This window comes from Anser cygnoides, chromosome 4, assembly GCF_040182565.1.
Source record: "Anser cygnoides isolate HZ-2024a breed goose chromosome 4, Taihu_goose_T2T_genome, whole genome shotgun sequence".
Lineage (NCBI taxonomy): Eukaryota > Metazoa > Chordata > Aves > Anseriformes > Anatidae > Anser > Anser cygnoides.
Window position 1 is genome coordinate 12327205 of NC_089876.1, and position 26030 is coordinate 12353234.

A 26030-nucleotide genomic window follows, 5' to 3' on the forward strand; every position below is an offset into this window, starting at 1 on the left:
ATCCCATTGCTCTGTCAGTTTGCAATGCGCAATTTTTTATTTTTACTTATTTTAAAACATTGTGTTGTTTGCTTCGGAGAACAGCGGGAAAAATAGCTCATTCATCTTCCCTTATCAGCCTCTATTTTCCTCCTCTATTCCCACACAAACCTTTACACTCAAGTTTCCTTTTAAATCCAATTTCAATGCTATTTGCACATGCATTTTTCTGCTTTTACTATCTGCCTACACTTGTGAGCAGTTCTAGATAAAGCAGCAGTGCGAGAGCAGCAAAACACTGGAAGAAACACTCGCATAAAGCAGGACAGTGTGCTGCCAACTGTCCCACTGGAGAAAACACCACGCTATTCTAGTAGAATTAAACTTGCATGCCAGTCAGTGAAATACTGAATACCAACCTACAGCCTGGAATGTTAATTCCTTTTGGAAGGAAAACCAGGTGAGGTGAGTACTGTGCTATTATTTCGATATGCAGGGGCCACATTTGGAGATAACACTGCACTTTTCCAACTGCAAACAGAAGGCTGGAATCACAGCAAAAAGGCAACCTGAAACACGTGAGGAGGACGTGGGAAGCCCCCTTCCCATTACCTCAACAGCTGGGAGTGCTAACTACGGAGACTTGGGCAGCTTCTTGTACCCTACACACAGTTTTCCCAAATAACAGCTCCAGCATCTTGTCCCCATCCCACCTGGAGACTGAGACTGCTACAAACCCTGCTACAGAACTACCTCACCTGAATTTAGCATGCTCTTGTGTGCACATAGTCAGGGAATTTGCACACTCTCCAGAAGTAACATAAACAACACGTCAAGGTAAAGAAATGCATAAAAAGAAGTTTAAGATTTGCTGTGTCACTGTCGTGGCAGATTTTGTTTTTCCAAGGTCTAGGAGGAGTTCCTTCTTTCTCCTGCCCACTGGCTAGAAATTGCTAAGAAATGTGAATATATGATGTTAAAGCACAAGTAAATTTTATGGAAAAGGGAATATTAAATTATACAACCAGCTTGAAACCAGCCTGTTTAAATCCATCAGAAACACACTTGAAAAATCATATACTGAATCACTGACTTAATGCTAACCTCTAAATTTTAATTATTTGCAGTCAAGTGAGAAAGCAATTTTCTGTTTGCATCAGCATTGCTGCACTGAAGTCTTAAATATAAAACTTTATGCCACGTACTTAACTGAGGATGACTTAGCAATATTAAGCATTAGAAGATATCTTCTATATCAGTAAATTTACTAGCAGAAATCATATTATTTAGAAAGAGCTAAGCAGCATAGTAAAATGGACAAACCTATGTAGCTGTAATAATTGTCAGTTTATACCTTTATCACTTCTGACTCCCCCTTCCTCCCCGCAAAAGGGCAACAGAGGAGGAGCTGGCCTTGTTTTTGCCTAGCTCTCTGAACCCTCTAACTGAGCAGACTCTTGTAGCAAATGCTCAAAACCTAAGCAATATAAATAAGTTAAGGAAGGGAATCTACACCATCATGTCAAATCAAAAAAATCAACCCAAAACAGCAACGATATGCTCACCATTACACTGAAGAAGGGAAAACTTTTCGTATCAAACACTTCATTTCCTCCCGTACCATGAAACTAATACTTGAGTCAGCTGACACGCTGCATGCTGTCCTGCATAGCACTCCTATGTAGCTAGTGCTAGGTTAAAAGGGAAAAAAAAAAAGGCAGCACTGTGCAGAATGCCAAGTCTCTAGAGACCACTTACTCAACCTCTTGCTGCAGTATGTAAAAACAGGCTGCAGACAATGAAGCAAATGCCACAGCAACTATTCTATATATGACCATGTTCTTGGCTGAATATGTGATTTATTAAACATAGTTTTTCGTTGTTTAAGTTAATGCGTTGTAGTTGCAGCAATCCCAGTGCCAGAAAGCAGGATATTTCAGGCACTGCCTTCACAAAATTAGGTGATCTGCCTGAAGTGCTTTGCTTAGGTTTAAATTTAAAGACAGTCCCCAAACAGGAAAAATACTAGAGTATCTTAAAAGTACTTTCCAATGTGGAAGTCTTAGCACTTAATTAGGATTGCTTTTGTAATTCCAACATGAAAAGCTTAAATCTCATGATCACCTGTGAGATTATTTAAACTACTGACCCAAATTTCCACTAACCCTTTGCTCTCATTCCAACTACAGAAGGCAGCGTCGTTTTTTTTTTAAATTCATACTTACATTTTGCTCAAATCCTCCTCCACACATTTTTATTCTATTCTACTTTTTCAAACATCCTATTTCTTTCCTCTGCTTTAACTTACATCCAGTTCTACCAAAAGCTGTGCTTTTTGGCTTTTCATCAGCTAGCTGAGGCAAGGGAAGGCTTACATAAAGGAGAGGTGTTATATTACTGGCACAGGAACGACTGTGCTAATAGATAAATTAAGCTTCTGAACTCACCCAGCATGAAAAGAACAGTCAATCTGACTGCTACAGTTATAGGACGCTCTCTAATAGTCTTGCTTACAGACCAACGTTCAGAGGCAAATTAATGTAGCTCTGCATAATGAGGAATAAGAGCAATTAAAAAAAAGCAAAGCTCACTGTTTATAGGTAAATATAAAAGTATTTATACATACTGCATGTAATACTGCAATATAATATTGCATACGAACATGTGTATAGACACATGCATAGGTAATGACAAAACTTAAAGATTTTTAACATGCTCTGCTTTTCAAACTGAGCAGTCATAGACGACACGCTTTCAGCAACTAAGTTGCTTTTGAACGTATGTTTGCGCCCCTGTAAAACTGCAGAAAAAGTTCCCAGAAGATACTAAATCTGTAAATTTAATTACTTCAGAAATTCTTTTATAAATTCAAAATAATCAATGTAATTAATTGTGAACAATAGAAACAAAATATAATCATGTACACGAAATTAGAGTCCACTAAAAACTGTTGCCTATGTAGCAGTGGACTCTGGCTTCTAATGCTCTGAGAGTTTTTAGGATGAAGCTGTTGAACATTAGGCCCTACCACTTTAATTCTTGCTGACCTTTATCTCCGCTAGCAGATTACTTCTGAAGGCTGCAAACAAGCACCACACAGTCACTGTCCTAAGGATTTAATGCCTTTATTTTCCCCTGAATTTGATCACAAATGTTCTAGCACCACTATTATTTCACGTAGTTACTCTACAGAACTGAGGATAGCACAGATCAACAGAATTTTGCTTTTCTACTGGTTCTGCAGTCCAAGTAATGTCATCTAGTTACGGCTTTCACACTTCCATCCAAAAAATGCCAGGCAAATACACACGTAATTCTGCAGATTTGTACATAAGGAATAGCCAAAAACTCTGGACAAAAAAAGGAGAAAACATGTCAAGGGAAAAAAAAGTTCATTTAGAATGAGCTTTCCAAATCTGATGTACCATAACTTATCTGCAGAAATGGAAAAATTCCATCAGGTTACACAACTCATGAGGCAAAGGTTGTGGCTTCCCCCCCCCCTTCTAGCTTAACCTAAGTTAATACCTTCCTCCAGAAGCTTTGAACTGTGTACCCTGGATTATTTACTAAAAATGACTTGTTACTTGAGGCCTGTAAGGTATGAGGAAAGTTCCTTGTTCCTCTTTAAGCTTTTTGGAAAGAGAAGCATTACACTTCAGTATAACAACCAAAAAAAAAAAAACGTTTTTTTTTTCTTTTTTTTTTTTTAAAGTGCTTTCTAGCTTATACTTTTGAAACAAGTCCTCGTTTCACTTTCACGTTTTCATCACATTTCAGAGACTCACTGAACTGTGCAGGTTTGAAAGTACCTATGGAGTTCATCTGGTCCAAACCCCTGCTCATGCAGGATCATCTGGAGCAGAATTCTGACACTTCTTTCACAGAACGAGTTCAAACAATCTAGAAATTAAGGTTAATCAATATATCCATAGTTTCAAATCGTTCTTTTAACAGGTCAGACTCTCCAGACCGAGATGTACTTTGATTGTAGTGCATCGGGTTTGTTTTCTTGGCGTGCAGCCTGTCACCAAGCGAAGGATTAGGTAGCTATTCCATATGAATCAGCTGTTAAGCCACGTGAACTGAATAAGACACAAGATGTGATTCACTGCAACCACACATCTATTTCTATATTTTGTAGGATGAAGAGAGCTAGCTGGAAGTCTATGGTTTCATTTTCTAAAATTTTGGTACGGTATGGTATACCTGGTTATAGGTATATACGTCTCAGATTTTTATTTTTTGTAGAAGTCTGAAAAAGAGAGTCACAAGCTTGCCTTTCTTAAATTGATGTTCAATAAAAAGTAGCTGCACTAAGAGCACCTCAGACTGCTTCCAGGATGAGAGCAGACTAACTTGCCAATCAATGGTCAAGGGGACAGGAGCACACAAGAAGAGAGGGCTAACTAAAAACAAGCATCTTCACTGCCTCCCAAACTCCTGAAATTTCCTCCACAGTTTCCTCCAGTTACTGCCATAGTACATAAATTTTCTTGAGGTTACAAATTTTATTAAACATACATGACAAATAACTTACTGTTTCCCTTGCTAACTGCACGGAGGAATTTCCAGTTAAACTCAAAATTCTTGGATCTACTATTCATCTACATGAGGAACGCTTCGTTTATCTCCACTGTAAGCTGTGTCTGCAAGTCTATTACTCAAGAAAAAAATCCCAGGTAAATTCAGATGCGTTCCTTTTGTGCTTAATGTCCTGCATCAGCTTTAATCGATCTTCAGAACAACATACCTGTGTGGGGAAGCAGGACAGTCCTGTAAATATGGGCACCCAAAATAAGCTGAGCACTATATAGCGTGCTGAGTAGTTTCGCAAAGTCTAAAACCAAAACAAGCAAAAAGCATTATCTCTATGTTCATAAATAGCAAGATTAAATGATCTGGCCAATTTAGTGCTGTCTTGCAAAAGCAAGCTGATCGCTGGCCAGCCTTGTCACTGTTACCTGGACCTGGTTTTAAGGCTCAGCAGGAGAATTATTATTTGAACTTGCATAGAAAATGATAACTGTTATACTTGGACTTGCTAAAAAAGGTATCCAATTTCCAAGTAAATCCAAGAATCTCTGCCAATAAAGTACTCCCAAAAGAGGTACTCAAGAGATAAAAAGGACTAAAGAAATCCCCACCCTCAAGATCACTGCTAAATATATAAATAAATAAATCCACCAAAATAACATCTGTCCTGGAGGGTTCAATCCCCGTAGAGTTCTGAGGAATAAAAGAAGGCTCCAGTTTGCATTTTGATATTTTCCTCCAATAAAATATGATAGATTACATTAGAGAACGTATTTGAACAACACTGTTGGTACTTTCAGTAGAAAGGATGCAAATCTTTATCTTTTTACTTGAATACATAATGATTTACACCGAAGATGTTGGAACAACCTGAAAAAAAAATGTTTTTATTACCTTCTCTTTTGGGGCTATGAATACATAATCTGAGTAATCTTCAACAGATGTGTGATCTTGGAATGTTTGATTCCCTTTAGAAGACAGACAATATAAAGAAATCCAACTTCAAGCAATATGTAAGCAACAGCACTCCAACAAGGAGATAAAAATACTTTCTTGCAACTCTCTTACTCCTGTCATCTTTACTAAAACAGCATTAGGAAAGGTAAATCATGTAGCTAGAATCAGGCTCAGGTTTCAGAGATATTATTCTCCACTTTACAAACCATGTCCTAAGAGAGATCACAGTAAGTATTATTTAGTAATTCTAGATGAGAGGCAAACCACCAGCTCGAAGTGGCTTAAAATGAACACACTATCCCTAAATGTGGGTAACCAAACCAGCTGAACTGTTAAACAACTTAACTCTACAGTGGCTACATTCTAGCCACTATAGATTCTTAATCCTAAAGTGGGCTACGTTGAAATTAAAGTTCTTTCTTAGAGAAAGGATGATTTGTCTCTGAAAAAAAATGTTCTTATCATTAATCACCTGTAAACAAATAATGCTGACTTCAAAGCCAGAATAGACTTAGTATCCTTGTAAGCAGTGCTTACTGCTTAATCACAGTACTTCAGCTTTAAGATGCTGAACTATTCTTATCTGTATGTATCCCAATGTAATGGGAGAAACTTTTAAAAGTGTGTTTCAACAGTCATGCAAAAGAGATTTTTTGCATAGGGCAAACTGCAGAAGGGACACCTGGAAATTCCCTGTTAGGTACTCTGCCATATCCACTACTTAAAATAAGAATTCATAAGAATTCTACTTAAAATAAGAATTCATAATGGGCTCCAATTATGTTTTTTGGGAAAATGGTTCTTCTGCATTAATGAAAATCATAATCTAGTAAAGTTTGTGATGAAACCCAAGTTGACATTCCGTAACTGACCTCTCTAGCTTTCTCACAGCCATGGCTGTGTATCTGAAACAGCATGCCTTCTTCTCTCCTCAAGACATGTGCATATACAAACTTCTTTCTTTCCCAGGCTTCTCAGAGAAGCTGCTGACGAAAGAATCCCCTCGCCCCTCTGTGCTCCCATTATTGTTGGGAGCACACGTGAGATGAAGTAACTTTTAAATATAACTTCCATATAGACTTAGCGCCTGCGAAGAACTTTTCCAGTTTGATATATACTTATTCTGTATCAAGAAAACTGGTATAAACATTGGAATAATTAAAACTTTGTCAACTTCATTGAAAATTACTATTATACTCAGGGTAGCAGCTTCAGTAACCTAACAAAGCAGATACATGTTACCATGAATGTTACTGGACTGCAAAAGTCATAAGGAGAAAGGAATTGATTTATTGCCATTATTTTATTCTGTGATGATTATCTTGTCAAGACAAATTCACTTCGGTTTTCTATATGGTACCTGAAGTTATAAAATACAGCTTAACAGTCTTGTCAAATTCAGTACAACACAGATTAGTATAAATTTTGTAAGCCAACAGATTTGGTCAATACAGAGCCAATACAAATTCCCTTAAACCAATACAAATGAGATTAGTGTATAGAAACACTGACTGGTTGGAAATAATAAAACCCTATGGCGATATCTCACAGAAAAAAAAAGTGATACCAGTTCTAGCTCAGTTTTACTTTTTAAAACACACATCTCATTTAAAATCCTTCTTAGCATCTTGACTAATTTAAAAGTTCTTTCCTAAACAATGCTATGTGTTCTAAAGACAGATAGTATACGCCTTTCCAGAAGGATGATTATATTCTCTGATGTTGTGAAGTATTTATGAATTTTCTGAAAAAGAAATCCAACAATCATCCTTCTCAGATGCACAGAAATGTTTACTACTTAACCACTTAGAATTCATCAGGAAGGACAAACATTTTGCATGTTGGCATGTAAAACCAAAGAAAATTGAGAGTTAAGAAATTCAAACTAGGGGAGACATCATGAAACAACAATCCAGGTATGACTTGTCTAGTGGAGGACATGGTCCCCTAAGCGCTCCCCTATGATAACAGCCATCAGAAGGGTGATCCTCCCTCATAGTTCAAAGCAAGCAAAGCCAATGCTCCAAACTGCAGCATGCTCACACCTTAAAATGTCCTCACACAGTTCAGCAGAATAAAGGTACTCCGATTACTTTAATTAAAGCTCTAGCACCATCTTGGGGTGGACTTTCACATGTCACACTGCACATGTTCAGTGAACGAACTGTATGATATAGGAACTTCAATAACACATCTGCTCACTGTACTGAGCAGAGTCAGTTAAAAGGTGACCAGGCCTGGATTTGTGACCAAGGGACATGTAACGTAAGTAGTTTTCAACATTATTAGTAGGAAATGCACCTACTGAAAAGCCTCACATGTATCAGTTTCCAAAAAATAACCTAGAATTCCAGTCTTGCTCAGACAGCACCCACCTTGCTAAACTTCAGGGTATCAGAGATACTGCGTTCTGTCCTCTTACTGACACGTTGCATTATTCAGATCCAAAGCAATTTACTGACTTTCTTCTAAGAGGTTTAAAAAGTAAACCTATCCCAGAAACTATACACGAACAAACTGACCTTCTCCGTTTCAGATGTACCAGACAGAACAACAACGAAAAGTCATTCAATAATGACAGCAACTACTATTTTTACTCAAATTTTGAGGCAGTATTTTCAGGATAAAAGTCCTTTGACAAAAATAAGGAATTTTACATAGATATTCCTCAGTCCTAAGCAGTTGTTTTTTCAGCCCAGCATGCCATTAGAATGGATATCCTTACTCTGCCAGTTAATTACAAAGCAACATTTTTAAATTACTTCTACATTTCAGAAGGATAAGAAAATAAGATCTCTATGAAAAGTCAATAATTAATGAGCATTTTAGAATTTGAACAAATTCTTCAGCACATCTCTTTGAACTGCTCTTTATATTCCATTCAAGTGTTTTGGAAAAAAAATTAACTTTAGAACTGGCAGTAAAAATAGCAACTGGTTTGCAAGTACTGCACTGAAGTGACTTGTCTTGAAGGTTCTTCTCATCGTCCTTCTGTCTTCATTTTATGCTAAGTTGCAATGCATTTGCGTCTTTTCTGCTTCTAACCGCATCAAGAGTGTCTGCAGCACTTGAAAAACCGACACCTTGAGACATCAAAATGCTTGTCACACAAAAAATACTGTCCTCAAAATATACGTATGTAAACTGTTCACGTTCTTATGTGTCCCAGAGAGTACTTGTCAAAACCAGGTCTTCTCTCACAAAAATACTTAGTGCACATCATACTCAGCCACTGTGAGACACAAGTGATGCTAACTGGTCAGCCTCCCTCACTTGTTATACTGCATAACTTAGGAAATGTTTCAGAAATAAACTTAGGCTTTGTGACGTCAAATGCTTGTTTTCTGCACTATAAATTTAATAAAAAATTTATAACCAGAACCTTGGATTTCTGTCTCAGACTAATGTTTTACAACATTAGTTGTTACTGCGTTTTGTTTCTTTTTAATGAGACACAGTACTGAATTCTAACAGGAACACAACTAAGCTACCAAACAAAACGCTCCCTAAGAATTAAAATCCACAAAAAACAAATTTTCAAAATATTTATTTCAGCCTTCACACAACAGACTGACAAAAACAGTGTTTACTCCTATCAAGGCAATTTTCACCTATTTTATGATTTCCTCTCCCTACCACACATCAGACAAGATCTTCTTGAAGCAATCACTCAACTTTCAGGCCTTTGATTACTATTGAATGGGAGGAGGCAGATTATCGGCAATTTCTCAACGCATTATTAGTTTAAATAATATAGTATGAAGATCAAAATTATGGTATCTGGATCTCTTGCATTGCCTATGAGAGTCAGAATAAGTTATTGGTACCCCTCAATACGCTTTCATTCTCTGCACGCTTTTGCACCCCTAAAAAAGATCAGGCTGCAGAATCCTAATGTTTTCATTTGTCTTCTTTTTTAAAACAAAACAAAACTTTGTGTGCATGTACATATGTCTGTACACTCTCTCTACAGACACACGCACACGCAGATCAAATCTAGGCATTTTCACTTAAATAAAATATTAATTAAATACACTTCAGTTTAAGTGCACTTAGACTTCTTTAGATTGTTCCGAATCATGGAACTACCTCAACCTTGCTTGCTTTGCTCCAGTGCTAAGGTTGAAAGAAGAGGTTAGGCTGGATGAGTTAGATGTCTGGGTGAGGATACTGGTATTTCTGTATCCACTTACTTTGGAAAAAAGGACCACAGAGAAAAAAAAAAAGTATTTTTCAGTACTCTTTCAGATCACAGGAAGACTCATAACTGGAATTAAAAGAAACAGGAAAACTAGCACGTATAAGGAGGGTGATTTACATTAACTGGCATCCTACCTGATTGAGAGGACTAAGCCTAGCCTAGTCCAGGATGGATTTTTAGAAGCTTCTACTTAGCATATTGATGAAGATGTAACAAACACGTGCAACTTCTTCCTATTAGATACTTTTTTCTTTTGCTTTGACAAAAAGGTAAACATTTTCAGATGATTCAGGAAACAGTTAAAATTTCAAGTGGCATTGGAAAGAATTGTTTATTTATATTTTAGCAGTTTATAAGAACACTTGTCACACACCATTTGGAGTATTTTTATCTTGCAATTAAGTCATGAACATTGCATACAGCAGCCTGAATGGCATTACAATACTGTTTCAGAGTACAAGAACCACCAAGTACTCCTGTTGAATCAGCACCCAAAAATACATACAGACACCAGCCAACATAGGAAATGTGTTTCAAAAGCAGGAAGAAAAGATACCCTAAAAGTTATTTTAAGGTATCACTCATATCAAAACAGGATCAGCTCCCTCCCTCAACTCTAGGGTTTAGAAAATGCTCGTCTCTTCTACAATACACATTAAATTACCTACAAAACAGCATTAAGCAACAATGTTCAAACCTTGACAAAGGTTTAAAGGTTCCACTCTGTGTTTGAAAATGGGAGAAAAAAATAACAACCTACAGTTTTGTTAAAGACACCAAATGTGCAAGCTTAACTATCTGGGCACGTAGCAGATGTCAAAATAGCCCTGATATAAAAACAGGAGTCTACAGGTTATAGATTATAGTTTCACATTGAACGATAAAATCTGACAATGTGGCAGGAGTCAGAGGAAGTTACTTGTTCAGAGTTTCAGATCATGTATCTTTTCATTCTTTTAAAACCCTAGTTGAAGGGCTTCTTCCCTTCTTACTCTGTTTTAGATTATAAAAACGTTCAAGTGGAAGCAGAGCAAGGATTAGTAATAAATTGATCTCCTTCCTTTTTTCTTTTCAACTGTTTTTCTAAACATAAATTTAGCTCTGAGTGATGCTCCTTCATTTTCACTTACGTGATGATGCATAGAATCATTCCTAAAGCTAAAAATCAATCAATATTCCTAGAGTCTATGTATGGGACTACTGTTTTTTGTTGTTTATACAACACGTACACAAAGACGGTCATACCATCAGAAAGGCATTACCTCTTGCAATTATTTCTCCGTATTTGCTTCATATTTACTTTTAGTTTTACAGTAGTCAGAGTGCTGACCTCAATATTCTGCAACTACAAGAGCACAGTAAATTACCAAGAAAATAACATTTTGCATCACTTTCCTCAGATTGTAAGTAAAGGGAAAAAAGGGAGTTCAGAAAACTCCCCAATTAGTCAGTTAACACTTTAGTAACTGAACAAATGCCCAAGTAGCTTCATAAAAAAATAAGTCAAAATATATTATGGGAATGCTGTTGAAGATGGTGGTGCAGGAAATAACCACATAAATCAATACGACATCCTCCACTATTCTTGGTTGCATACCTTCCCCTTTCTTGCTGGGGCAAGTCTCTGTACAAATCTGACCGGGAAACTTCTCTAGGTTAACATTTCCTCCACCCCAACCAGGTTAATCTCAGGATACTGCTCCTCTTTCCCAATCATCCCACACAACCACACAAATGCTTGTGCAATCACAAACTGTGACCAGGAAGTTGTATGGAGCAATAACGCAACCAAGCTGCATAGACAGGGGGAGAGTTTCACCTCACAGTAGTGACAGATAAAAGTATTTGTAGTTTTGTAACTAAAAGATAGACTTTCTGATTTCTGTTGTCTGGAAAGTCTCTCTGAAGAGCTTTCATTGATCTATGCCACAGGTTTATTTTTTTAAAAAACAATTCCTTCTACAGTCTCCCTTTCACCACTTTTTCCATTGCTGCCTTCACCTCTCCTTACCTTCTCCAGTCAGCATGCTCCAACTCCACTTCCACTTAATGATGCAATGTAGAAAATTAATGTTTGGTACTTACACTGCATCTTATTTAGCAATTCTGGATTGCACATACACCAAGCACAAAGCAAGATGACTTTCTGCCCAAATACTCTACTCCTCGCTGCTCAGACAGAGTTCAACGCAAAGTAAATCCAGAATTTTAACAACTACCCTTATGCAAAGCTTTGTGGTAATTTCAGCACAAACTGGTGCATTGCAACTGTCCTCAACAATAATAGGTGAGGGCTTGCAGAAAGGAAGGCATGACACTACATGGTACAGAATCTTTTGTGAAATCCTGCTGCCACACAAAGGTTTCATAATTTCCTAAAGAAGAACAAGAACACTCAAGAGAACTCTTGGGGATATTGTATTTAAGAGGCCACAGACTAGAAGATTAACCATCACAAGTTAAATATATCTAACTCAAAGAACGGCATAAAGTCTTAAGAATCCGTTAAATAATCCCAACTTACTTCATCAGAAGCAGAGCGAAGACACTGGACAGCAGCCTGTTTTTTCATTTCCTCTAGTGTTAGATCGGAGCACTTTTTCTTACTCTTTCCCCATTTTTTGTAAGCTCCCTTTTCCCAGCCCAGGAAGATGTCATTCTCCTAAAAATCAAAATAAAGAAAATTACGTTATTTAAGATATGTAAATAGACTACAAGACTACAAACAACATACTGTTCGAAAGACAAACAAACTCACCCTATCCACTAAAAACTGCTGTTTGACAAATTGAAATGTAGTTTCATTAAAACCAATGCCTACAGAAGACTTTACTATTTATAAGACACTTACTATTCGGAAAAGTACATGTACTTTTTCTCTGGACATGGAGGCTACTCACACTGTAATGCCGCTGTTTTCCAATTGCAAGGCAGCCAGAGAGCTACGGTCAATGGCTCTATGTCCGGGTGGAGGCCAGTGATGAGTGGTGTCCCACAGGGATCTGTCTTGGGACTGGTGCTGTTTAATATCTTTATGAATGACATAGCCAATGGGATCGAGTGCACCCTCAGCAAGTCTGCAGGTGACTCCAAGCTGAGGGGTGCAGTCGATAGACCAGAAGGAAGGGCTGCCATCCAAAGGGACCTGGACACCGGGAAATTGTTTTAAACTAAAAGAGGGGAGATTTAGATTAGATATTAGGAAGAAATTTTTTACTATGGGGGTGGTGAGGCATTGGAATAGGTTGCCCAGAGAAGCTGTGGATGCCCCATCCCTGGAGGTGTTCAAGACCAGGTTGGATGGGGCTTTGGGCAGCCTGGACTGGTGGGAGGTGTCCCTGCCTAAGGCAAGGGGGATGGAATAGGATGATCTTTAAGGTCCCTTCCAACCCAAGTCTTTCTATGATTCTAAGAAAACCTAACGATCATTTTAGGGCCAACTTATGGTTGAATGTATCACTGTAATTTACACAAAATATGCTAGAGGTGCACCGATCTCTGAAATAAGGATGAAAAGCAAGATGTTCATAGTTAGGATCAAACTTAAGAGAAAGTGAAATAAGCCAAAAGAAGAGATTGCACTGTTAGATCTGAAAGTCTTCAACTCAGTCTTTATGACCAGAGATAATAGTGTCTATCTTCCATTACACCTAAACTAATTTTAAAGAAAGTCAGGCACTCGTGGGTAGGGAGAACTTCCATTAGGAAAAATAAAATCAAAGAAGAATGCTAGTGTATTATATGTAATCATCTGAAGATACGTAGCATCTGTTTTGCATCACTTTTCAAAAGCCAAATCATACCAGCAGCAATCACAGTGCACTTCCAATCCTTCTGCAGTTGCCTGTCTCCCCTACCCATTCTTCCACATCCGGGTAAATACTCATCTCGTTCCTGAAATATGTTATCAGACTTGCTTATTCCTCGCTGTCCGTTCACATCTATACATATGATTTCCCGTGTTCATCTGATCAAAGAAATACTTTGACTACCAGGAAAATCATCTTTACGCCTTTCAATGCATGCTGGTCTAAATCATCTTCTTCAGAGGGATTCACACAAACCCAATGCTTTTCAACATACCTCTCATCTGCTCCTAATGAAACCCAGTCGAAAGCATACCCTCACTTAAACTATCACAAAATAGATTCAATAGACTATGTGCCTCTACACTCCACTTTAAAAATAAATAAATAAATGTTTTCCAGAATGGTATTGGTATGTTTCTTCATCCACAACGAGGAGGTTAACTAACTCAACGTTCACATGGAAGCATGCACACTGGTGAGACCCACCTACCCCTACCACCTTCCAAAGCCTGTCCTGCTCATCCACATGTGGGCACAACTGCCAAAAAAAAAAATCATATATCCACTTGCAAAAGGTTCTTAAAGAAAATCCAGGCACACAAGCTAACGTGCACTAGGTGATTTCATTTATTCTGCTTTTCAGTGGAAAGTTGATTAAGGCAACATCTTACACTAGGAAAATGTTACCAAAATGCTATGTACTAGCATACTTTGCTTTATCTATACTGCTTTGTACAAGCACAGCCCAGTTGGCCTCAGCAAGGGCCTGATACGAGGCCTGGAGCATCTCCACTATGAGGAGAGGCTGAGACACCTGGGTCTGTTCAGCCTTAAGAAGAGAAGACTGAGAGGGGATCTTATTAATGTGTGTAAATACCTGAAGTGTGGGAGACAGAGGGATTTGGCCAGCCTCTTTTCAGTGGTTTGTGGGGACAGGACAAGGGGCAATGGCCACAAAATGGATCACAGGAAGTTCCGCACCAGCACACGTAAGAACTTCTTCACAGTGAGGGTGACGGAGCACTGGGACAGGCTGCCCAGGGAGGTTGTGGAGTCTCCTTCTCTGGAGATATTCAAGGCCCGTCTGGACGCCTACCTGGGCAGCCTGCTCTAGGGAACCTGCTTTGGCAGGGGGGTTGGACCTGATGACTTCTTGAGGTCCCTTCCAACCCCTACAATTCTGTGATTCTGTGAAGGGCTGTGTTACTCATCACACGTGCTAGCGGTCTGTCAGCAGAGCACCAAGAACCTATTGCTATAAAGCATTTGATTCAGTTCTCCACACATGCAAGTTTGAATGACACCTGACAAATCTCTATTACTTTTGCTATTCTGCAATTTTAAATATTTACCCTTAGCAATAAAAATATCCCTTTCTAATGGGGAAAGTGGGGCTGAGTGGAATTTTCTCCTAAGCATCCAGCTCAGAGCTGGATTTTCACCATCTCATCCTTCCTTTTGGAGCAAGCACTTTGTTCGGGCACGCTGGGACCAATGTGACTCATCTTGTGGGGTACAGTGACCAGGGACAGCGCTCTGGGAGAATCTTCTCTCCTTTCTGCCTCCCTAGGCAATCCACAGAAAACTTGTTTCTGAATACAGGGTTTTGAGTCACATCTGGCTGCCAGTGCTTCACATCAGCATTTCATTTTTATAGGAATAAAACCTACTGAAAATGTGAGGTTTTGATTTTTTCCTGTCACTTTTTTCTTTCCTTTTTTTAAGCCTCTCATTTCACAAAATTAGCAAACACCATAAATTACAGTTTCAAATCCTCAGGTAAATCACAACATTTATCAGCAGATGCAGCCAGTATTTATCAAGTACCTTACACTTACTGCACATAATTCAAATACCCATAAAACATTACCAAACAGTGAAGGAAACAAATTCCTTACACGTCATTCTTGTGTTATAATGCCTTGGAACCTGTCTGAAACAATTTAAAAAGAAGAAAGAGGAAAAGGAAAAAGAACTAGGAAACATCACGTACTCTTACAGTGACGTTTTAGAACTTGAGGTGCCATACAAACTAAGTGCCTGTATGCTGACCAAATTGATAAAAAGGCAATCCAAGAGTTTCAAATATTTTAAATTGATCTTTTGCCTTTTTTTTTTCTGATGGTGAGAAGCCCATTAGTAGGTTTACTCTTTAGACTGGAAAATGTTAAGTCCATGACAAACAGTAAAGAAAGCAGCTCAACAAAACATTCTGTATGCACGAAGCAGAATAAACGAGTTACTTCACGTGGAAAGAATCACTACGGACTTCTGTTCTCTTCAGCAGCTAGATGCCTTCAGTTACCTTTGCTTCCTAACAGAACTAGAGGTCACATTATAAGGCTCGTTTTAATGCAAGAACTTTACAGTAACTTTGCATTTTCACAATTCTGTTCAGTGGTCGCTGAACTTTTCATAAAAGCAACCCCACTCCGATCTTATGGGTTTAAAAAGCGTGCACACAGAAGAAAAAACAAAACCAAAACAACAACAAGAACACACAAGCAAACAGAAGTCTGGCTTATAAAATCCTAACATTTAAAACAAACTGCCCAACATTGGGCAGCTTAACTACCCAATATTAAATATATATCAACAGAAACAGAAAGCCATCTGGATATTGGAAAAATATCAAAACTGCTATTTAATTATCCATTCCTTAGAGTCCTACTTTAACTACCACATAACTAGGTGAGTTCATAGTAGAGATTTTTAATTTGCAAAGACATAATATATGCAAAATCTTATTATGAGAATAATTTAAGAACTATAAACATGGCTAAAGGAGTGCTGGTAAAGTACCTGTACTCTGCTAATGCTGCCTCGAGAAGTCTGGTGCTTAATTCAATACTAAATTAATATGCAGATGCAAATTTTAGGAATAGCTTTCTAAATTGATTCTCCTGCTCAACTACGCAACTGCAGCAGTTCCCCCACTTCTCTCCACACTTACCAAGAATTTGGGGAAGCAAAAAAAAAAAAAAGGCGCAACTTAGGTAGTGATTCTACTTAGTCTCATTTGTTTTAAAGACAGCAGAGAAATACTACTATCAGTAAGAGAACAAAGGTGACACCTTGTGATTAGTCTGAATGAAAATTGTTTTGAAAGTCATGGTCTACATAACAGGAAAAATCAGTGTTAAAATTTATCTCAAGAATCCTGCAGAAACTACCCGTAAAAGCTGGAGTCAAGATCAGGGATGCAGAAACACCAGGACCTTGAGTTTATACTCAGGTAAGCAAACAAGCTTCAATTTTGCCTTATCAGCGGAACACACAAGAAAGTAAGCTGATCAACATACTCCCAAAATGGGGAAATCAAATCAGCAAAAAAATGTGTTTAAGATATCAGAATTTTCTTCTTCAAGGAAGTTCAGAGAACCCAGGTGCCTAAGATTCTCTCTGCGTATACTACAGATTAAATTAGACACCATAAAATGATGATCAAACACAAATTTTCTCTAGTTTTTAGATAATGAATTGAATAGCTACAATTACCTACTTGGTCAACATTCCTATTTCGAATTATGAATAAGAGATTTTAGGGCAAGAAATTCAATTCTCTTAGAGGACTGAAGAACATACTGAGTTAAAAAAATGCTGACACGGGGAATTCTGAAACACTCCTCTTTTTTCAGCATTTTAATTTCAGTACAAACCACTTGCGATTCGAACATATTACAGGTTCAGCATTTTTTTGCTCTCCTAAATGTCACTGCTGGCCAGTCAAATAGCATTGCTTCAACAGGCAAGCTCAGGTAACAAGTTCATACAAAAAATAAGAGGGATTCAATTCCTTGTGGCTCTCTGGCTAATGGGCATAGCGTGGTTCACAGCTTCAAAAGCCGTGTCGGTATGGTGCACAGGGACACGGTTCAGTGGTAGAGCTGGCAGCAATGGGATAACGTTTGGATGTGATGATCTTAGAGGTCTCTTCCAACCTAAATCATTCTATGATTCTATACTTTCTCAAATATGAAATAAATATAGAGTCTCTCCCTTTAAGATTCCAACTCGAAGAATATCAAAGTCGGTTATCTAATTTTTAACGTGAAAAAAATTGCCCATGACGTTTAAGGTATGCAGAGTCATGCAAGGCTACGTAAAACACATATGAACAATTTTCTCCTCTTTTAACTCTCAGTAAACAAATTAAGAGATAACTAAAGGAAAAAAAATAACCACACAGTTTTTAATGAGGGACAAACATTTGCCAAAGATTCAATAGGACAGCTGACAGATATTTTTGCCGTAAATAGTTTGGAGTTGTATGCCTGCTGAACGAATGGAGGGCCAGTTCCTGTCAAGTGCCATATAGAACAACTAAGATTTGTCTGCTTGTTCCAAAGCGGGGCATTAGCCTCTACCAAGCTGCAGGAGAAACCTTTCTTACAAGACTTTTGAAATGTCCAAAGGCAAACAAAATACATAATCAAATTACTGGACAGGCCAAAGGGAAAAAATTAGAATGGATGCTCACATGAAGAACGATGAATGCATGAGCCTTACTTCCTTAGAGAGAAACTCAAAAGCAGGAAAAGACAGATCACCCAAAACAACCGCAACATCGAGGTCATGAATTGTATACGACATTCCAAACCCCAAATTTGCAAATCTTTACTCTGCCTCTGAGATGGAATAGCCTAAACTCAAGGCAGCAGTGTTCTCCAAAGGCACTCATGTTCCTTCTCTGCAAACACACCCAAAATAATTTGAGTATTAACATGCGGTCCATAAAACTTCTCTGCTAAAGTGTATCAACAATTTATTTTAAGGCAGTGTCAGCTATCAAGACTTGCAAGGGAAGAATAAACACAAAAAGCCTAGGCTATGTAATCTGACCTAATGAAAATCTAGGGGGTACAGCATTCTGGCTTCTTCTGGCAGCAAAGTTAAATTAATTTCACAGTTAATAATTAAATACAACGTTCGGATATTTGGGTATGAACTACTGTGCACTGCATGAAAGCTTTTCCAAAAATTTTATCAAAGAACTCTAAGTCAACTCTGAGATGTTGGGATAGGCAAAGGAGTGGAAGAAAATAACCATAAATTATATAAAAAAATCGATTAGGTCCTTACTACCTGTAGGAGGATCTCATAATGGAGAGTAAGGGGAAAACTGCATCTTTAAAGTTATTCAAGAAGCAGACTGCATAAACAGCTTAAGTGATCTTTCCTGGAAAAAAAATAAAATACTTCCCCTGAACTGAGAGTGAGGACAAAAACGTTCAGAATTTGCTTAGAGACACAGAGATATCTATCTATTCATCATGGCTTTTGTGAAAAGCTTAAGAGAACTGCATCTCATTACAATGAAAGTTAAAGGTCTAATGGATGAGGACTGGCTCTGACATTCCCGACTGAGACTTGCCTCAGACTGAGACAAAGATAATGAGTTAATACATATGCTAGAATTCAGAAGACGTGCATGAAAACAGTGGCACCAGCTCAGCTTAGTCAAAAGACATTCAACAAGAGCAGCACAAGCTTTCTCCGTGTCAGAAGCCATGCTGGCCACAGAAAGGAGGAGACTGAAAAGCATTCTTTATTATTAGATAATTATTCCAAATGCAGTTCTTACCAGGGGAAGAATTCACCTTGGACTTTTTGTGAAGAAGCAGAGAACCACATTGTAAGCTCTGGGTATAGCAAAGTACCTGCAAAGCCACTGCAGCCACCTCGTTCCCAGCTGCTCCAAGTGGAGCACGACAATCCTACGCGGCTGAATTGTAATAGAAGAGCTGACAGTACGTGAGACCACAGCATGCACTGCTACGACTTCAAGGTCCTCAAGGCATTCAGAACCGATGAGTCCACAATTTGCAGGCAGGGAAGAACTGGACATATCAAAGCCAATCAAACCAGGTATAAAATACCGTAAAATTGAGTGTGTGTCAATTACAAACTCTTGCTTATAATCCTACGAACTTGAAAGAGCAGTCTACGTGTTGTTCACTCTAGGCTGAAACCAACCAAAAGCAATTTGATCACACCCACTCCCAAGAGCTAGAGAACATGCAAATGCTGCATCTGTTGAAATCCTATGTTTGTGGAGCAGGCTGCCTGAAGAGTTTTCCAATTGAAGTAAACATAGAAAAGAAAACGTAGTAAGGCTATAGCCAGGGCTACAAAGAAATCATGTTACTTACATGCCTTACCCACATGGCAGAAAAAGACAAATTCAACAGAAACTGCCGCTACATGGTCCAGATGTCTGACAGGGACATGTTATGACTTGGGAAGTTATTTCACAGCACGTCATCGTTGCTCTCTTGAACTCAGGAATTAAGTTGTGGGGCAAACACCACAGACTACTGTAATCATCTGATTTCACAGAATTTAGGTAGTGCACACCTGTGCTTGGAGACGTAGTGAGCGTACTGTCATACATTGGTCTGCAGTATGAAGAACACTAACGAGGTACCTCAGCCAGCGCCACAATCAGAACCAGGACAATTATATCAGCACAGAGATGGCTGCTAATAAATCCTGACCCTCAGGATGAATAACCAGCCTGGCAGTTGATTTTGTATCTCTGCTCTGCGTTCTGTAAGCCTTTTTAAGAATAGATCAGCAGTGGTAAGAACACACAAGTGATTCTATTATTCTTGGGTGACTGTGAGTGAGAGATACAGGATAACTAAGCATTAGATGCTATTTAGAAAGTCACAAAAAGGTAATGTAGTACGTGTTTCAAAGATTGCTTTGATTACTCAGCAGAGAAGCTGATGATAACACTAACTAGATTACATAGATGCGCCTACTTCAGCAGGCTAGCACACCTGAGAGGCACCAAAGAGCCCAGGTAACTCTGATGTCCTGAAATGATGTTTCGCATTATGGAACAGACATGCTTGCAAAGGCGATGGCGTTTAAACATGATCGCACACACCAGTACAGAGACAGAAGTTTGTATGAAAAAGAAAAAAAAATATCTGGCAACCACACTTGTTGAGAACAAATGCTTTCCGATAGCTCCCACAGCCTTTTGCACTAAGGTATCAGCTGATGCAGACTACTGAGGAGCCTGCTGCTGAGCTCCAACCCTGCCATCACACTTCCTATCCTTAAAAGAGAATAAGAATACAAATGCACCATCCGTGGTGCTCCAACTCTAGCCCTTGTCGTGCAGTCACCAAGACAGAAATACAGAATAGAGAAATCATCTTTGAATTAACAGGACAAATGCCAAGTAATGGGAGGGGGGGATGAGTCCCTTAGAGGTGCTGCACCAGTAAGAAACTGAGCTGTGCTGGTCAAACTCAGTTTCCAAGTTTATGTATGAGAAAAAGCTTTATTCCCAATCTTGCAAACACATATACATGGGATTACCCTAAGGGCTTTAAATTTATACATTGCTGGTGAACTCAGTAACACTTGCATGTAACAGTCACACGCATTACCCTACGGTAACGGAACTGTACTCTGCATATGTTAATGCGTTAACAAATCATTTCTCAATGACCCAGTTGTTTCTGAGGGATGACAAAACAGCAATTGCAACCTTCATTGTCGTGTTCTGCTAGAAAGGCACACTAGCCAGTTCACGTTTAATACAGGTTTAGTTTAGTACATGGGACCAAACCCTCCTTTCCCCTCACACCTTTATGTTGCAGGTGCGTTTTTCACTTCAAAAAAGAAGAGCCACAGCAAAACACGACCTCTATCTCCCTGAAATAAATCCGTAACCACTAAATACCCATTACTCCGACGTGAATCCAGTCATCGGGTCCCTCTGCTGGGTACCCGTGGGATGGCTGGCAGAGCAATGCCCCGCGTTGGGCTGGATCCTATAACCTGGGCTGGTGGCCCAGCGCTGCCAGCAAGAAGTGTCTCGTGTCACCAGCACATGTCACCAAGTGCAGGACGGCTGGTGGCGGCATCCCCAGCCCATTTCACAAAGCTAGGCCAAAAGCATCTGTGGAGGTACAGCCACAGGGCACGGAGCTAAAAATTATCATGTGTGGGTTGAGGCCTCTTTTCCACCACCCTGTTCTTCCCTTTATATAAAGGAGGAAATTGCATTTTGGGGCTCTGAGTATATGCTAACGATGAAAAAGTAAGACTAAAAGCTAGGATCAGAGGCAGCAGAAGTGTAGCTGTTATTCTGAAGACTGTTTCTATCCCCTTATGTAAAAAATCACCTGAATGAAACTATTTCAAACGAGTCTGTCTTCAAGAAAGGCCTCCTGCCATCCTCCCCAAACTTCAAAATCAAGAGATAATTTCACGGTAGTCACAGAAGAGCACGGTTTGCAGTACAACAGCTACTTAATTCCAAGATTTTGGAAAGCATTACCTTTCTAAAAAAACTTCTCTAGGATTTTTACTTTTGAGGGTCAGAAGAAAGGTCAACTTCAAAAAAAAGTGAAAAGAAGGAGGTAAAAACCAACAGACAGCACTTGATATGGAAAGTATGCATAACAAATGCATTTAGACCTTCCTGCTGCATGACCAGAGGCTTACAAACAAAGCCTTTATCTCACAGTGTCTAGCTGTTGGGGGTTAGTTTGCTTGTGTGTTGGGGTGTTGGTTTGTTTGTTTTGTTTCCTTCAAAAGGAAGAACTGTCCGCAGGCAAAAAAATGATGAACCAGTTATATTCAGAAAGAGCTGTGCTTACAGCTAGGATACAAGAGACATATCACAGAACACTGACTTTAATACAGAGCAAATGAAGACCAGTGAAACAGTTTCACACAATATATTTTAAGGCAATGCTTAGTGCTGCAGAGTATGCTATCTTAGTGCAATATTTCTGTATCAAACACTGGTTTGAGAGCACATGTATCTATAAATATACTTTTAATTAGCATTTAAACTACAGTCAGAAATCTTAAAAGCACCTAGTTGGTTGAACATCAGGAACCACTAAGATCAAGGCATTCTGGTTAAAAGTCAATCTAATTTGCGGTCAAATGGGCGTCTCAGAATTTTCAGCTATCCCCCTACAGCATTTCTCAGGTCCCCCAAACTTAACGATTCCTCAGTAATTCCATGGGGTTTTAACTTTTATTTATCATTTATTTCTAAACAAACAAACAAAAATAAAATGCAATGATAAAGCTTATAGTCTTAAAAGAAACATTCTGCATTTAAGTTTCCATCATAGTCTATTGCTTAAATCCATACCAATTTTTATAAGTTTTTCCTTTACAGACCAAAAGCACTAAGAATTAAGGACTGCTTAAGATCTTTCAAATCTTAAGTTTTTACATTTCCAAAGATAGCAAGTATTCACAGATACAACTGGCTTGAATGACAATTATGTTATAAATGTCAATGATAATCAAGTTAACTTCAGTATTTTTCTTTACAACATTTACAGTGCATATGTTATAGAAATACTTGACAGGTATGCCTAACACACACAAAACTGCAGCATGCAATGTATAACAGATCTGGGGGCACTGCGCAATTCAGCATAAACGAGATCCCTTCCTTAAAGGCTCTCTAGGACTTGGAAACACAGCTGGGCAAAACATAGCTGCTTATCCATTTTCCCAATATTTTTAGATTCAAGCCAGTGAGTCAGAACAAAAAATGCAAACATTCCAGCAAAACTTGGTAGCAGTGAATTACGGTTTCACTTTCATCTATCATTTCTGTACAGAAAACACCTGTCTTCTACACACAAGCCTTGAAAAAAGGCAATATTAAGTCTCTAAGAACTCACGGCTTACTTACCTAGCATTCAGCAATATTAAACCTGCTAAAATATAACTACACCCAACAGAAACCCCTCTAACTGGGCAAGCCATGGTATTAACAGTGAAAATAAAACAAAAAAATAAGAAAAGCAACCAACCAAACAAAAAAATACACACCCCAAACCCTTAACCACATTGTATTTTCTATCCAGATATGGAACCACCTCAGCATACAGAACTGGATAATATTGGAGGAAAAACGATCAAGTGATAAGAGGCATAGAAGTTAGCAGCATAATCAAGAATGGGAACCACGTATCATGTATTGCTAACAGAACAGAAGGGAACATCTTGCTTATTCTCAACACTAAACCCTGAAGAGCTAGTCAATTAAGACTCCCATATTCTCTTGAAATACTTATTTTGTCACTGTAAACAGAAGCAAATGCTAACACAATAACATTGACATCTTAAATAGCTGGGCTCACTCAGTAAGACCGGGGATGCTTTTTGCTTCATTTTTTAATTTTAAATCTTTCTGTACTTACCTGATGTAAACTCAGTCCAGGACTTCATGCATCAATTTTCCCTGCTGCAGTTGATGACACCAAAACACCATAAAAAAGCAAGGAAGGAGGCTTCCTAAAGCAATTAAAACAGTGCTAATGATGTCATCAACATCCTGAGGAGGAAAGATCTTAATGACTATCTAAACTACAGTTTACAACATCTCTAATGAAGATGATTATACAGTATCCTTAAGATTAATATTTCCTAAATAGTTTGTCCCCTGCGGCACTCTCCTACCCCAAGCATCAGACTGGATTCCAGTGTCATCTGTTATTCCATGCAGCGCTTAGAGACCAGAGATTCCCTTTAACCTGTTCAAAACGGACATCACTGCTGTATTTTTGGAAAGAAGTGATGGCTAATCATGCCCCGCAGAAAGAAAAGAAAAATCATTTAAATAAATCCACTATTGAGGATATTTCTTCCCCTGGAAATTGTCATATTTCTCAAGAATCGAAAGAACTGCATGGAGGAAAAATTCCTGAGATGCCAAGAACCAATTGTTCCCCTGGAATTAATCAGAATTAGAGGATCTCAGCATCTCTCGATATTTTACTCCTAAAATATTTCTCTCCCCTTTAGATACTAAATTGCTGCACTCTTCCCTGATGTCTACCTGTAAACAGTGCTGGTATTTGTTCTTCCTCTGTCTGTCTTAATATTGCACCTATCATTAAAATTGAACTGAAACTGCTTCAATGCAAACTTGCTTTTCAGAATATAGACTCTTGTTTCTGAATGACTTAACTAAACCAAAATTCTTTTTAAAATGCAAGGTCATAAAAAAAATACAGAGGAGCGTGTGTTTTAAATTTCTTCAATTCTTCCTATATATTTTCAGTTTTCAAAGACTAAGCTATTCAAGAAAGGAATTAGGTAGCAGTGTGTTTGATAACATATGCATCCAATCATTTTTACAGTGCTATCACAAAACCAAATTGATAAAATTGATACTAGACCTCAAAACTTAGAGAACGGTTATTGAAATAACGTGAACAAATATGGTAACAGTGTGTTATAAGCAGGGATCAAATTGGAGGAGGTAGAAAAGAAACTTTCAGGCTTAGTATCTAGACACCATTCAGAAGACATTCTGTAGGTCTCTTACAGCACCAGTGCAGCAACACGCATTTGGACTACTCTGCCAGCATGTGCTACTCTTCTCTCTTTGGCTCGTTAAGTTCAGATAATCAGCTTGGAAAGAGAACAGGAACATTCTTTAAAGCTCTGCTATCACTCCACAAAGCACCCAGCTAAGATATCGAGATGAGAAATAAAATGAATGAGGTTTTTCGTAATACAGTTATTCTGCTTCTTGCAAGGCGTGATAAAAATAAATTTAAAATCACTGAAGTGCCAAAATTAGTTTATCACGGTAGTGATTTACAGTTATGACTATGCTCCAAAATAGACTGTAAAGTCTGGCCACAGGGTTATTTTTAAAGTTTCTAAAATTCGGGTGGGTTTCACTTGATTGGTTTTTTTGTCCTCCCCCTAAGCCCTCCTTTTTAATGGATTGTAGAACTGTCCACTTTCCAAAATGCAGCCATTCACGTCTGACTAAGACCTAAATAAGTTCTCTATTTAGGTATCTTCTAACTAGTGCTTACAGCATTTTTGCTTTTTGCTTTGTTATTTTCATTACTATTATTATAAATCATGAGGTTGTTCCTGGGGGCTTCCACTGTTCTCATATGAACTTTTGCACATAAATTACTTTTGCACATGAAGTTTTCTGTTTTGCACAACAGATACATGAGGGCTTTCATGCGCAGTAACGGTTGCTAAGAGTTCAGATACTGCTAGTTTCTGACTTTTTTCCTCCTGTTTCAGCTATTTTCACATCTGTTCCACAATACCCTGCCCTGCTCTTGCTTGATTTTAAAAAAGGTAGACTAGAAAAAAAAATCTGCAGGACTTAGGTTGCAGTATTCAAAGCATCACCAAAACAATAGCAAGAAAAAAGAATGAAGCCACCAAATAAGTGGTATATGCTTTCCTTCCTTCCCCTTTTCACAATAATTGCAACCACCTTATAAAGATGCAGTCCAGGCAGCACCCTTACTCCTTGAAAGTGCCAGAACTTCAAGTTCTCCATCCCCCCAAAAAAATCCTCTATTAACAGTATTTTGATATAGCTTCATGATGCAGAGAAATAAAAAAACAAACACACACACCTAAAAATAATAAAAAAGGAGTTGAAATTAGGAGCAAAGAGAATATTCTTGGGACACACAAAATCTTTAGCAATAAAGGCACATGGGAACAGTAATTGAGTTGTTTGTTGTATGGCTTCACTTTTGCTCCCCAACCCGTTTTGAATTAGG

General features: G+C 38.4%; 1 protein-coding gene across 5 annotated transcripts in view; it reads right to left on the minus strand.

Annotated features, from left to right (window-relative positions):
- The window catches only part of KIAA0232 (KIAA0232 ortholog), a 67573-nt gene that overhangs the window by 23553 nt on the left and 17990 nt on the right, over positions 1 to 26030 (minus strand). For 3 of the 5 annotated variants that reach the window (XM_066995624.1, XM_066995625.1, XM_066995626.1), the window contains one exon: positions 12198 to 12335. In XM_066995624.1, coding sequence (XP_066851725.1) covers positions 12198 to 12335 — 138 coding nt within the window. Of the gene's footprint in view, positions 1 to 1544; positions 2169 to 12197; positions 12336 to 23681; positions 23776 to 26030 lie in introns of those variants that run through there. The other 2 variants (XM_048047629.2, XM_048047636.2) reach the window with 2 other exon arrangements.